The sequence below is a fragment of the Columba livia genome, chromosome 3, assembly GCF_036013475.1.
Source record: "Columba livia isolate bColLiv1 breed racing homer chromosome 3, bColLiv1.pat.W.v2, whole genome shotgun sequence".
Classification (NCBI taxonomy): domain Eukaryota; kingdom Metazoa; phylum Chordata; class Aves; order Columbiformes; family Columbidae; genus Columba; species Columba livia.
The window spans coordinates 98,765,267-98,780,726 of NC_088604.1; the positions used below are offsets into that span (position 1 = coordinate 98,765,267).

The following is a 15,460-nucleotide window of genomic DNA, read 5'->3' on the forward strand; positions in this document are numbered from 1 at the left end:
GTGCTGTATATACATAAAACCAAGATCCAAATCCACCTCCTTTTGTTTGAGAAGAGGAACAACAGTAGCACAAAATAGCCTTTCCAGCTAGGACAGAATGCCAAATCCTTGAGGATTGCCTTCTGAGGATCCCTTTGCAAGCCTCAACATGAGAGAAGTGATGCTGCTAAAGGGAAATCAAGAGCTACACTGATAGCTTAACAGAAGGTGCTAAAAGTTAGAGACCACAAAAAGCTTTCCTAATCTGTTAACAGTTTAAAACCAGGAAGATGAAAAAAGGGAGTTTAAGCACATTATGGTCTCTTCCATTCACCCTAATTCTTTCTCTGGGACCTCTTCTAGATTTTAGATCCTATATATATTTGCAGGGAATACTTTTGGTGAGTAAATTTAGGTTTTTCAGATTAAAAAGTTAAAAATTATCAGCCATTTTGGGTGACTCAGTTTGCCAGATTTTAGACCAGAGTAGTCCTTTCTTTCGAACAAAATTAATAACACAGAACAGTAACTCATTAAAGGAAAGCAGAATAACGTGTTCAAAATCACAGAAAATTATAATTACAGAAATGAGAAATAATTAAGAAAAAATGCAAATATCATATATATATATATATACATATACACACAAAGGCAAAACTTTTGATACCATCTTCCTATAAATACTTACTATAAGGGTAGTAGTCTTCTATTGTATAAATTTCAGCCTCATCCCTATACAGCTGGTAAGTAAGCCTGTTAGAATTTGGAGAGTCAGGGGAACTCCATGAAAGACTGATAACAGAGGAATTGAGAACTTCTCCTGTAGGAGGCGGCTGCTGGAATGGAGCTAAAACATACACAAAACCACAGGATGTGAGAATGAATGTAACCACAATCACACATATTTAAATAAAAATGCAAAGAAACTGCTAAGTTTTCTTCAAAGAAAAAACATCAAGTAAACATACAGTCACTCAAGCAACACATTAATAAACTGATCCATCCAAACATTCTCCAGCAAAGCTTTTTATCCAAGTACGTGAAAGAAATTTATGCATTTAAACAAATGCCAAACAAACTTAATCATTCTTTCCCCCTCAAATTAGAGCACGCACACAACAGTTTACCAAACCCTTTGTTGTTGTTAATGTATTTCAACATCTCTATAAAACAGGAACGTGTTTATCTGGTCACATTATTGAAGTCGATAGTTCAATTATAATTTATTTTTTCCAGAGGATTCAATCCATTTTAGCACAGGCCAGGCATAACTTCCTCTAATAGAATAGAAATGGAAAGTCCAACTAACTACAAATTTCACTCAAGTGTTACAATAACCCTATTTAATTAAATGACAAAAACATAAAAGGGCAAATTTGAAAGGTTATTTAGGCAATTCACTTCCATTTGTTTCCAATAAAATATAAATCAATGAAAGCGAGGTATCTAAGTTTTTAAGAAATCAGCTTGAGATTCTTATTTACCAAAATACTACTCTGCTATCACCTCCATTAACTTTGGAAAAAGTGCTACTTACTTGCACTGGTATCAATAAAGAGAAAAGTTCACAAGCCGAAAGTCTCACTTTTTCAGAAAGAATAGTTCAAAATCCCTCCTATCACTCTCTGGTAATCCAACTGTATGATTGTGATCCTTACTAAGATAATTGGCTGCTACCCAGAAATCAAACTTTACATGCATAGATAGAAACATCAACATATATACACATACACATAAACATACTGTTTTACAGTTCGACTCCATGATCTTAAAGGTATTAATGTATGATTCTATGATAGTACAGAATCCTGGCACTGGACAAAGCTGCTGTTTTGGCCACTAGGGATTGCTATAGCTTGACTCAAAGGTAGACAGTGCCACCTCCTACTCTCTTTACCAAGGGAGGGAAAACAAGAGGAGCACAGATCTAAAGGAAAATATTTTGCTCCAGGGATTAGAATAGTCAAGCACAGTACAGAAATCCACATATGGAGTAAGCTACCAGGAGCTGGATCCAGAACCAGCCAATAAGCTTTTCTCCCTTACGTTAAGCATTGTAGGCAAATATCAACATCAGGAGCATCCAGCACAGCATGGCCAGCCAGGCGAGGAAGGGGATTGTCCCGCTCTGCTCTGCACCAGTGTGGCCTCACTTAGAGCTCTGTGTGCAGTCTGGGCACAGCAGGATAAAAAGGATATAAAGCTACTGGAGAGTGTCCAGAAGAGGGCTACAAAGTTCTCGAAAAGCTGGGAGGGGAAGCTTTATGAGGAGTGGCTAAAGTCACTCGGTTTGTTCAGCCTGGACAAGAGGAGACTAAGAGGAGACCTCATCATGGTCTACAGCTTCCTCACAAGGGGAGGAAGAAGGGTAGGAGCCGATCTCTTATCTTTAGCAACCAATAACAGAGCCCAAGGGAATGGCAGGAAGATGTGCCAGGAGAGGTTTAGGTTGGACATAAGGAAGAGGTTTTTCACCCAGAGGGTGGTGGACATTGGAACAGGCTCCCCAGGGAGGTGTCACAGCCCCAAGTCTGACAGTGTTCAAGAGACTGGACAATGTCCTCAGACACATGGTGTGAACTGTGGGGTTGTCATATGCAGAGAGCGGAGCTAGACTCAATGATCCTCGTGGGTCCCTTCCAACTCAGGACATTCTCTGTGATGACTATCATCATCTCTATCACGTGGATATTTGCTTAATATACACAATTCACAAAATTTTATTATCAGTATCTGTTCAGCCAACCTAACAGGAGACAAGAAACAAAAAGTGAAATTGCAGACAGAAAGCGACAGTGAGGACCTCAAACCACAAAAGTGATAGATGTAGTGAGTTACGCCAACAGTGGGTCACATAACATTTTGGCTTTTAATACAAATCTAAAATGTGATTTGAAGCTCTTTTAGTGTAAGATAATGAAAAGCCCTGCTCCTACTGCAGTCTTTCAGACAAGAAATAGCAGAAAATACAGGGTGCTTCTAAAAGATGGACCCAATTTGAAGTCACAGTCAACTTCAAATTGGATCCATCTTCTTGAAACACCCTGCATTTCTAGAATACATTGGATTGGACAGAACACAATCATCATCTCCCATTAGAAAGCACAGATTGTTGTGTTGCCAGTCTAGAACTTTTGAGTTCAGCTGAGTTTGGAAGTAAATCTACACTGCAGGAGTTTGAGAATCCAGGGAAATAAGTGCTCCTAAATCCCTTTGGCATCTTTGAAAGTTTCTCTCCATGTAATACATGCTTACAAGACCTGAGCAATCATACAAATTCACCAGCCTAACCTTCACACTCCATTCTGAGTCTAACACTGTTGCATATTGCTCTCACATGTTTGTTGTTTCACATTTTAGATGTGTAAGCAAAGTGAAGAATCACAGAATCACAGAATGTTAGGGATTGGAAGGGACCTCAAAAGATCATCTAGTGCAATCCCCCTGCCGGAGCAGGAACACCCAGATGAGGTTACAGTATTTCAGATTTTTATGCAGCATCTAAGACATTGTTGGTCTGAAAAACTGAAAATAGGTCTTCTCCTTAAAGAAGGTTAGTTGGACAGTGACAGCAACTTACATTACTTCCCTTGGCAAAGACTTATAACCAGTAATAGTATGTGTCAACAAAATACTGTTCTGCAAGGAAAATAACCACAAATATCAAGCCAGGCAAAGCTTCATATCTGTGCAACAAGTTTATTTTGGTATGAATAACAAAAAGACTGCAATTGCTATATCATCTATGTCCAGAAGAGGACTCCGCTTGTCATTTAGAATACTGCTTGATGTATTTTTTTCTAACTAAAATCTATTATATTATTTATCTATGTCATATTATTATTAATCAATTTTATAGTTGAATTGCCATTGACCTTTATCCAATGTATATACCAACATAAATAAGTAGGTTGGTTTATGTTTGTAAAGCACTTCGAAGATGAACAGCATCATAAAAGTGCCATGTATTATTATTATTATACATTCAGTTGAAACATCCTACATTTTTTAAAGAAACAACTAGCCAATCAACTGTCTACACAATGAAGAGATACTATGCCTTTACAGAAGAGTACAGAGAAAAACAAAACAAAACTGTATCTAAACACTTACAAACTTTGAGGGAAAAAATCATGTTTGGAAACAAATCAGTCTCTTCATTCTATCCCATTTTTAGCATTGTGCATTCTGCATTGCATATTATTTGAAATTTAAACCAATTTACAGTGAAATACAAACTGGAATTAACATGTGAGCTGCCTGTCCTTGTAAAGAAACTCTTCGTGCACATACATTTCTGCTTACAAATCTACAGTGTGCGCATATCATAATGACGAATGTCACATAAATATCTATACAAAATATACAAAGAAATATGTTACTGAATGATGATCCAGAATCATACTCCAGAGATCAGTTGGGAACATCTAACCCTGTTGTTGCATGACACATGGCTACCTGAGCTGACCTTCGCAGTGGCATCAGCCCGGCCATTATTAATTAGGTCTGCTGACAGAAAGGACCAATTAGCATCTGCAGATTCCTTCAGTGACTGGTTGCATGACTTCCGAGACTGGGCCATTAACTGCGTATGGCAGTAAGATGTGTCACAAAAGCTTAATGCAACTTTTTCAGAACTAGCTGATGTTCGACCCACACAGTTTGGCATTGTGTGGTATGGAGTCCTCAAAGCCCATTTCTGAACATTGAACTGAAGCCAACTTAAACATTTAATTTTCCTTTTACATATAATATTTTTCCTCTCCTTCTGTAAAATCCCTGCCAGCTTAGAGACCATGAAGTGGTGAACAAATCTCTATATTTAGTTTTCACTACTTATGACACAAACAAAGGCTGAAACTGTGCCACCTCTTCATATTCAGACTCATTGCCATGGCGGAAGTGCAGATGTTCCATTGCAATGTGTTTCATCACAATTCATGATCTGACCATCAACATAGCTTCAGGCCCATCTCACATACACCAATTTCTGACTTTCTGTTACACTGCATCACATATTTTCCCAAACTGACTGAAAAAAAGTCCCAGGATAAGGAACACAAAGCTACGTTGTACTGAGGAGCAGATTTTGAATTAACCCCAGGAGCAAAACCGCAACAGACCTTCTGAAGACAGGTCTTCTGCCTCCTGTCAACAGCAGGAAAGTGGGCTAAGCTCTAAGTTGTACAAACACTGCTACATTCCGGTAACTAGAAGATGAACTCTGCATTGGTTACCACAAAGAACATGGTGGGAAGTCCAAAGGAACTATAGGCCATTACTTGTCCCCCGGGTTAGACTGCAAGCACAAGTTGTGTGTAGGACACAAAGCATTCTGCACACCTCTCTAGAAAACACTCCTAAGATACTCAGAATGAAAATCACCCAGACGTCAGGAACCAGAAATATGGGGAGAGAAATAAAATGTCAAACCCAGTTTTAGTACTGCTGACCTAATTTAATACTCACTATATCTATTCTTTTTTTAAAAGAAGGGCAACATTCATTTGAAAGGCATGCTTTCAAGGCCTAACATCCACTTACTTTTACTGCAGCCAAATAGGTTGTGGACATCCAAATTACTAGCATTGGGAACACAGTTGTCACATTTCAAGCCAGTTACAAATTGTTTACAAACACACTGTCCAGTAACAAGATGACAAGTCCCAGTAATGGCTCCTGCAGGATGACAATTACAGTGCTGACATCTACAAACAAAAACAAATCAAGGAAGTGATCAAAACACATTAACACTCTGGTTAAGCACAGTAGGGTTTTGTTTAAAAGATTCTTCGGTAACACAATTAAAAAATCATAAACAGTTCAGTAGCCAGAGACACAGCAGAAAATCTATTTGCCTGATTAAAAAAAAAAAAAAAAAAAACAACAAACTTACAAAAAAGGTGTCCATTATAAAAATAAACATTAAAATTTCAGTGCCAGAATAACATTCTAATTTAGACTAAAACTGCTCAAAATTAAAGAGCTTTTATATATATAGATCCATACACAAAATGGATAATAATGTTCAGTAATAACCACTTCATGCACTCAGTCCTGCAACGCTTACACAACCTTTCTTGCAGAGCTTTAGAGTTCAGTGATATATGTGTAAGTGATTTCATAGGTTTCTGCATAAAATATGCAACTTTCCAACTTACAGGAAACTAGGCTTTTGTTGAAAAATAAATCAGTTAATTCCTTGTCCACAAAGGCAACTTGAACTTTAAAAAGAAAAACCAAACATGCTGCGAATAAAGGAGACTGAATGTAGACAAAAAATGGGAGAAAAGAGTCCTGAGACCAAAACAGTGACAGGAAACAGCAGAAATATGTATATAATAACAGAAAGCACAGCTTCTTCACAGCCTGAGGGACAAAATTACTAAAAATAATATTTAATTGTGTAAATTAAATTATTTTTTATTTTAAAAGAACAACAAAAAATAAAAGCATTGGTATCACACAAATGCCACATTTCAACTCTGTAAATCTCTTTGGTATCAGTAGAGTACTTTCAGGATTAATTTATGCTTTAGTTTTTGCATGTGAAACCCGTCACGATCAACTTGTTTTTCACTTGATATACTATTTTCTCACTGACATTCATTTAGAGCAGGGATACCAATGTCAGATTATGCAAATATTCAAAGACTCGGAACATCTCAGAAGTTAAGCAAAGCAATTGTTTCCTTACTGCAAATACTGTTATGCTACCCATTGCAATACAGACTGCCGTTAGTTGTCATAACAGAAAGTCAACAATGGCAAATAAAACCTTGCACTTTAGATTCTACTTTCAATATATTTTAATTGCTGCAGGCTAAGTTTTGAAAAAATACGCACTGGGAGAAATGTGGGACTGTACAGTGCAGCTAAAACATACTGGGAAATCTCCACTTCACTCCCCCTGCCCTGAGCTGGAAAAATCCCATTTTCAGGCATAGGCAACATCAGCCTGCAGGGAATCTTATATTACTCCAGATGCCAGGTCCCGAGAAGATGAGGCAGCAAAAAGACCTTGGAGAAGTCCAAGGGAGAGACAGTCATTCCATGTCCCCTTTGTTCTGCTAACCCTAAGACTAGACAAGAACTGATTTATATTTGGCTGATATTTCCTTGGCCACTTTCACCAGAACCTTCACACAAGTTATTTCACTATTTTCCTGGTCATCACCATCACCTTGGTCTATCTCTTTCTTACTACATGAAGGCAGAAATATAAGTGGGTTCTGTTATGTTTTAGGTATCAGGTTTTTAAGGCAAGGGAGAAAGGAGGGGAGGGTGGAAACTGTTTTCACATTAGGACACTAAAATTCAGGTCAATAATCAGTGAAAGAGACATTAAATGTGACAGATTTTTAAACAAGTTTAAGAAAACTTTTCACATACATTTTCTGCCCATCACAGAGCTCTCTCTATTAAAGTTCCTTTACTCCACACAGCAGTTCATGCTGTGTGATCTCCTGGGTAATCATTCAACACCCTTAAAAAGGCTGATAAAAGCCAAAGCTGCAAAATAAGCTGCAAATTTGTTTTATGGACTAATATCCTTGTGGGAATAAATAAAATACATTCTCTCTTGGAAACTATACTGTAGTTTGCTCTCTTTTATAGTGAAAAGGGCAATTTTTTCAAACTGTATTAAGTCTTTTCATCTGTAGACAGTGCATCCAAATCTTCCTTCAAATAGAGGTTTTGTTTAGACTATTTAAATGTCATGACTGGAGAAAATGGTTTAGTTAGAGAAAGAAAAAAAGAAAAAAAAAAAAAAAGACAGAATTATTTGCTCAGTAAGACAGTACTTTATTATTTCCTAATTTCACTACATGCTATTTAGTACATATTAGTTGAGGGGGAGGGTTGTTAACAAAAGTGCCTCAAAAGACAAACAGTAAAAGACAAGCTTGTCTTACTGCCCCTGTGTATTATTGTACCTCGTACCTCTTATAAATAAGGGTCCCCTGAGTATTCCAGTTTTTATTCTCATTTACACATGAGACAATCAAACTCACACATACAGTCACAGTAATAGTTCTCAGTGCCTGGCAGGGTGGGACTGCTTCTTTCTCCTCTAAGTAGCTGCATTTTATTCTAAGAAAGGTGGAGGCTCCCTGCCTCCACCTATACTAAATTAGAGTCCTGATCATCCAAACAATAGCACTCATTGCTGTATTCTATTCCACAGGATTATACATTATATTTGTGTAATCACATGCATCATTTTCTTAAACTGCAGAACACTAGAACTGGCTTTGCTGTTATGCATAGTTCGCGCTTTTCAGTCAGGATTAAGGATTCCATCAATTAAGGATTTTTTTTTTAAATAACTAATTCTTTGAAACTTTCAGTCATGTAAGAAATATTTTCAGTATTTTTGATAAATGCTACTTCTTCAAGATACTCTGGTTCAAACATCTTTGAGTTTTATTAAAACAGAATTATATATAATCAAGGAAAACAGACTTTTAAAACATGGAAAAAGAAACGTCAGGCCAAGATGAATTGCAATATTGATTTTGTGAGGATAAATGGTTTTTGTAATATTAATATAGAGAAACCTTTATTACATTGACTCTCTAGGTGCAGTTAGAACCTCTCCAGCAATCTGTTTAAAATCTTCATTTTTCATCCTTATGGGAAAACCTCACTTGCTAAATGGATTTCATAAACAGTAATCTGTCAAGATATATATATATAGATAAACAATTTGTGATGTTCATTGACCAGTTCATTGTAGTAAACAATACAGAGGTAAAGTATTTCAAATGTGTACTGATGCCCACAACCATTACAGATCTGTTCAGACCACTGCAAACATCAAATATCTCTTATTCTTTAGTTACCAAGGAAATTTTCCTGCTTCATTAGCTGAAATGCATTAAAAAATGTGTTCATGTTTTATCTCAAAAACGTCACAAAACAAATCAGCTCACACGTACATTCCTCAGAGTGGGAGAATTTTAAAACCTCACAGTCTTTGTGTGGCACAACTTTTGCTTTATCTCTGCTTTGTGCCAAGACAGATACATCTTTGCCACTGCAGACAGCTCACACACTTTTCATTCTCTAACCACAGCATCATTAAAAAGACTCTTGGAGCAAGGGAAGTTTAAATGACACTGCAACTTTACAAAGCAAGAAGCAGCACATTATTCTTTTTAAGAATATATTAACAGTTAAAGAAATGGGTTAAAAAAGATTAACAAATAAAGACCTGGATCATCATTTTCAGTGGATAAACATTTCTGCCTGAGGAACAGAGATGCATTGCACGAGTAGATGCTAACCAAAGGGAAGTCAAGCATATGCAACACAACTTAATCATGTTAATGTACTACCAGAGCCATCTTCAATACTGTCATGAGGATTAACTAGTATTAAGGCATTAAAGCCAACCCTGATTCAAATTCCAGAATGGTAAAAACTTTCCATCTTTACAACAAGATCTGGATCTAGATAACTCTAGATATTTACATACATTGAATTTCAGAAGATATCTCAAAATGCAGGTAATTGAAGGCCAATATCTACTTCAGGAAAGCTATTGCTTAACACAGATGGAACTCTCCATCAGCTGCTAAAACTGAGAGGGTGCAAAGGAGGGACAGAAAAAAAATCTATTCCAAGTAACGAAAAAAAAAAGATCATTAATAGTATGGAAAAATATATTTAAAAGTGAAATTTAATATTACATAGATTTTATTGCTTGCAATTAGAAATGACAGGAAGTGAAAATAGGAAGTCCTTATTCCTACAGATTACTTTATGTCCATTAGCAGATGCCTCTGTGACCCTCAACGATAAAAAATAATTTAAAATATCTCCTGATGAGTGACAGCAACATAAAAGTTAAAGTGAAAAATCTGCAGAATAATGTCAAATATATGCAAGATGACGCTGATAATCACTGCCTTAAAGTACATCTACCCTGCAGTAGCTGGGGGAAAGGAGTACAGGGAGGGGAATGTTGTACAGACTGTTTCTGTGGGTTTTTGTTGTTGTTATTGTTTGTTTGTTTGTTTTAAAAAAGCAAAAATACTAAATACAACAAAACAATTTAACAGCATCGGTCTGCATGAAAATAAAATAGCATTAGAGCTGTGCAAATCTTATTGGACAATATCTAAAAGGAAATTGAGATTGCAGGGATTAAGCAAGATAGATGATCCTGGAAAAGAAATACAGAGTAATAGTTGGAATAACAATGCACTAACCACCTATAGATAAGTTTTTCCCCTTACATTCCAGGGATATATCCATATAATTTCAGTGTACATAGAGGGCTCAGGCTACATTAGATAAACAATTTACCCTGTGGCACATAACTAAGTGCTGAAAAAGAATACACTGCTTCAGAAAAACAGATTTTTTAAGAGGAAAGGTGTTGTGAGTATTTCAACTGCTGCTGCAAAATGAAATTTGGAAAGACAGGGATATCTAATTTTTTACATACTTTTTCTCCATTAAAATGTCTTCCTGAGATCTTGAAAAGCATTCACTGCTTATAAGAAAGGCACATTACGTGCATTTTAATAGTCAATGATTACACCTCAGAAACCCACACATCTTACTGAAGATGCAGAGGAAATGTAGAGAAACAACTACCAAATAGCTGCAACATTAAATAGCATTAGCATTATGCAGCTTTCATGCTGTTTCTACTTCAATCTGTGGCAAAACTACTATTTCCTTCAGCTCATGGGAGCACAGAGGGTTGTATAACGTACCACACGTACATCAGAGTGCACACATGAATGCAAAAAAGGATTTATCTAACTAGAGCACATCTTTTCATTGTCACTGAAACCACAGAACGAGCAACTATGAGAAAAATGTAACAAGGAGGTTTCAAGTGATCTGTAAAAAAGAAACACTCACCTCCCTGTGAAAGAGTCAAATCCAAAATAAAGTTCTTTGCAGCGTTCACATGTCTGTCCTGTTACAGAGGCATCTTGGCAAATACATTGGCCAGTTAGTTTGTCACAGGTCTGATTCAAGGAACCAGCTCTGTGGCACAGGCAGGGCAGACAGCCAGTGACACTGAATGGAGAAAAATAAAAACCTGGAAAAGAAAGGGATTTTGAGAACAGACAATACACAAAGATTGAACACAGTAAGAATATTAACTTGTGTATAATCAGGGATGAAACAATAGAACTAAAGCTTAGGAAACACACATCAGCTCAAATAATATAGTCCTCCTGAAGAACTGAGCTTCTAAATCTTCTCATTGGCACTCTGTAAAGCTATTATTCATCCTCCAGTTGCCAGCTCTCTTCAGACTTCAGTTTAGACAGAACAAGTGCAAAATAGGGGAAGTACATTAACGTGTCCATAGGGAAAGCAAAGACCCAAGGACAAGAGGGGTACTAATGAATGCACCACAAGCAGTTGAAATGTGAAAAATAACATAGGATCAGACACTTATCCATTATAGTCTGGAATCTTATCTCTGGCAATGGTCAGTTGGAAAACATAAGAAATGCACACTTTTTTTGAGAAAGTCTCTTAACATTTCTCAACCACTGGATGGCTTAAACCTTGAAACATGGGAATGTTTCTTTGAAACACCTATATTTGATAAGGATTCCCAGGTCCATGTAAAATGCGTGTTTTACTCCTCAACATATAGCTTGTATCCTACACAAATACTTTCACAGAAACAAATAAACTGATGAAAAAAAAAGTTATTTATCTGCTATAAAAGAATATTTCATTCTGAACTTCAACCTTCTGTTCCTTTATTATTTCCAATTACAAACTGGAGCATTAATTTCACTTTTCTTCACAGTATATTTGGTATTCTGCTTCTATCCTCTCTTTCATTCTCTTGACATGAAAAGCAATTCTTATCTAAGCAAGTCTCTAACATATCATTGATAAACTTAGCTAGACAGAGTTTATATACCTCTAATCTGGTCATTGAAGAACTTGCCCATTATTAATAGGCTTGCCTGAAAATTCAAACAAAAGAACTTTTAAGTACATTTTTTTTAATGATGCTATACCACTTGTGTAATCTATTTTGCTAACTATGGACTTCTTCCATTCTTTCTCATTTCTATATGTTTCACCTGAAGACAATGCAAGTAATAGGATACCAGTCAGAAATAAAAAAAAAAGAGCAGAGCAATTTGTGGGTTTTTTTTTTTTGAGTGGTACAATTGAGTAAAAATGTAGCAACACTTATGAGTTCTGCAAATGATGGTGGTATTAGGTTGGTATAAAAGCAATTGCGGTTTTGGACTGCAAATTTTAAATCATTATAACTAGGCTCAAACACATCTTTATTAATCAAAATAGGAACTATTATAACCAACACACTTTTGTCAATGAGAAATAATTTTGCTTTTTTCGTGTAGCATAAGAATCCATGCTTCAGGATTCAGTGAACTCTTGGAAAGCATTTTCTGCATCCTGTTAGTTGTGGAAGCATTTTCCTTGCAAAAAGTTGTCGAGTTGCTTGAAAAAGTGGTAGTCAGTTGCTGAGAGGTCAGGTGAATGTGACAGATGAGGCAAAACTCCATAGCCCAATTCATTCCTTTTTTGAAGCGTTGGTTGTGCAACGTGCAGTCAGGTGTTGTTGTGGGGAAGAATTGGGCACTTTCTGTTGACCAGTGCTTCAGGCATTGCAGTTTTTGGTGCATCTCACTGATTTGCTGAGCAGAGTTCTCAGATGGAATAGCTTTGCCAGGATTAAGAAAGCTGTAGTGGATCAGAGAGGCAGTGGACCACCAAACAGTGACCGTGACCTTTATTTGGTGCAAGTTTGGCTTTGGGAAGTGCTTTGGAGGTTCTTCTCGGTCCAGCCACTGAGCTGGTCATTGCTAGTTGTTGTATACAATCCACTTTTCCTTGCACGCCATATTCTGATCGAGAAATGGGTCATTCTCATTGTGTAGAATTAGAGAGGATGACACTTCAAAATGACATTTTTATTTTTTTTTTGGTCAGCTTGCTTATCAAGCTTTTTCACCTTTCCAATTTGCTACAAAAGCTGAACAACCATAGAATGGTGGGCATTGAGTTCTTTTGCAACTTCTCATATGGTTGTAGGAGGATCAGCTTTGATGATTGCTTTCCATTGGTCATTGTCAACTTCCAATAGCTGGCCACTATGCTCCTCATCTTCAAGGCTCTCGTCTGTTTTGTGAAACTTTTTGAACTCCCACTGCACTGTACAGTCATTAGCAGTTCCCGGGCCAAATGCATTGTTGATGATGCGAGTTCTCTCTGCTGCTTTACAACCCATTTTGAACTCAAATTTGTTTTTTGTCTAACATCATTTCCATAGTCTAAAATAAATATAAAATAAACAGCAAGTAATAAGTCAGAAGCAAAAAAACAAAGTGAGAAAAATGCATTAAATTATGTATAACATTGCCACATTTATTTATGAATGTATTCCAATATAAAATGGCAAGTTTCAACAATGCAAAAACTGCAATTCCTTTTGCACCAACCTAATAACACAGTATTAACTAGCACTTGTCAACTGCAGATACCTATCTTTGAACATCAATCCTAAGACAGGGCCATTGATAGGAGTTTGTCTCTGGCAGCTGGTCACTATTAATTATCACTGAACAGCTTCAGTAGAAGAATTTCAACTGTTACTCTGATATACAGTATTTGCACAGACTCCTCAGACACTTTCCATTCTCTTTCCAGTTCAAACAATTTCTTCTTAGTCATATTCCAAGTTAGCAAATCTTTTTTGCTGTCCAACAACTTTCTAATGTCCTGCTTTATAATAAAGAGCTCCAAATTGTATTGTAACATGTCATATCACCCCAGGCCTTATTATTTATTTTGTCTTACAAGACATAGCTTTATATATACACCCCTAGGGTGGTATTCTCTGTCTTCGCAGCAGTCTTGTGCCGTGAGCTCATATCCAGCTAGCAGAGGAACTAAACAAATTGAAAACATTAGAATTTTACTGCTCAAATCTTTGTTCAAGTTTAGCCTCTGGTCCTCAGCGAGATAAATCTCAAGTGGACAGTGAAGTGATATCAGTCTCCAGTTAACATACATTCGCATCATAAAAAACCACGCTGTTGGCATTTTATTCCAGAGAGGCCCCGAATGGAGCCACCACAGAGACTCAATGGCTTGAAGTTATTAGCGAGGCAGCATGTATTATCTCATCCTGCAGTTGTCTGTGCAGTGCAGTGCCCATCCTGTGCATAAATAGACAAGACCATTTCCCAGCAATGTCACTCTTGAGCACAATGAACGACTCCACTCAAAGAACGTAACAGGAAGATGGGAAACAAGTTTAAGCCTGGACTCCTCCAGAAGGTCAAAGCACTTCTTCGGGACTCAGCTTAGAGGTGCAGTAAATGATAAGAATGTGGGCTAAAACAGATCCTTGCCCATCAGAAATTCTACATGAAACTAATGTCTAAGAAAAGACTGCAGTGGGTAAATAAGAACATCTCTAGAAAATAAATTCATTTTAGCTGAACAGCATTGATCATTACAGTATATATTGGTTTTGTCATAGCAGTAAAATTCATAATTATAAAGAATCTATACCTTAATGTTAAACATCCCAGCTTTCCTAATGTCAGGCAGCCTAAACTGCTGTAGAACAGTAAAGGATTTGGTATGACTTTTTTTTTAATAAGAATCTTTTACAAATGCTGTAAAAGTGTAACTGAGTTTCTCGATACTACCATGATTATCCTTTCTCATAAGTAGCAAGTAATTTTTTTTAAATAAAAGTGAGGGATAGGAAAATGGGAGAAAGTCCTTCCCTCAACTAATTTATAAGTAAATTAATATGATTAAATATACACAAAAATAGAAGAGACACTGGATTACAAATTCATACTGTTTGTCACAACCGTTATTATTATTTACTTCCACCACCTAGAATTTGGCAGGAAAGAGTAAGAAACAACTTAATGCAAGCTTAATTTACAGCAAGGTTAGAAGGGCTCATAAAAGTTGCTTTATGAAGGATCCACTGTTGTATAATAGAGCCAATTTCCAATTTTAAGACAGCCACTGCAAATCTCTACAAGATCTATGTATATAACTAGTATTATGCTTATTCTTTTTCAGATTTTTTTCCAATTCAACCATAACTGATCACATTTGTCAATCAAACATACTCTTCAAAAGGAAGAATGAAAGTCATAGCAAAGTATTCAGCTTCCTTTTTTAATCATACTCTTACTACTTCTCCCACTGTATAGCTTATAGAGAAGGAACATCTGAACAATTATTTAGCACTTTAATATGCTTACCAGCTGGGGCAGTAATGCTCATTTCTTAACCACAGTCTGTGCTTCAAAGTGCACAGTTCCCAACACCGACAATATTGACACAACTTACTCCACATTTTTCTGTCCAAGAAGAGAGCGAGTACATACCCAAAACTCAGTACTGGTGCCCAGCCACACATGCTAGGTGCTAGTTTACACCTTTCCATACTATGTACCGCTCCATGAAAAGCTGTGGTCACCAA

At 36.7% G+C, this 15,460-nt stretch overlaps 1 protein-coding gene across 1 annotated transcript in view; it reads right to left on the reverse strand.

The window, feature by feature from the left end:
• USH2A (usherin) overlaps nt 1–15,460 on the reverse strand; it is a 387,004-nt gene that overhangs the window by 299,089 nt on the left and 72,455 nt on the right. The window contains exons 14-16 of the mRNA XM_065058452.1: nt 10,861–11,044; nt 5,524–5,687; nt 668–826 (exon numbers count right to left, since the gene is read on the reverse strand). Of these exons, the coding sequence (XP_064914524.1) occupies nt 668–826; nt 5,524–5,687; nt 10,861–11,044 (507 nt within the window). The remainder of the gene's footprint in view (nt 1–667; nt 827–5,523; nt 5,688–10,860; nt 11,045–15,460) is intronic.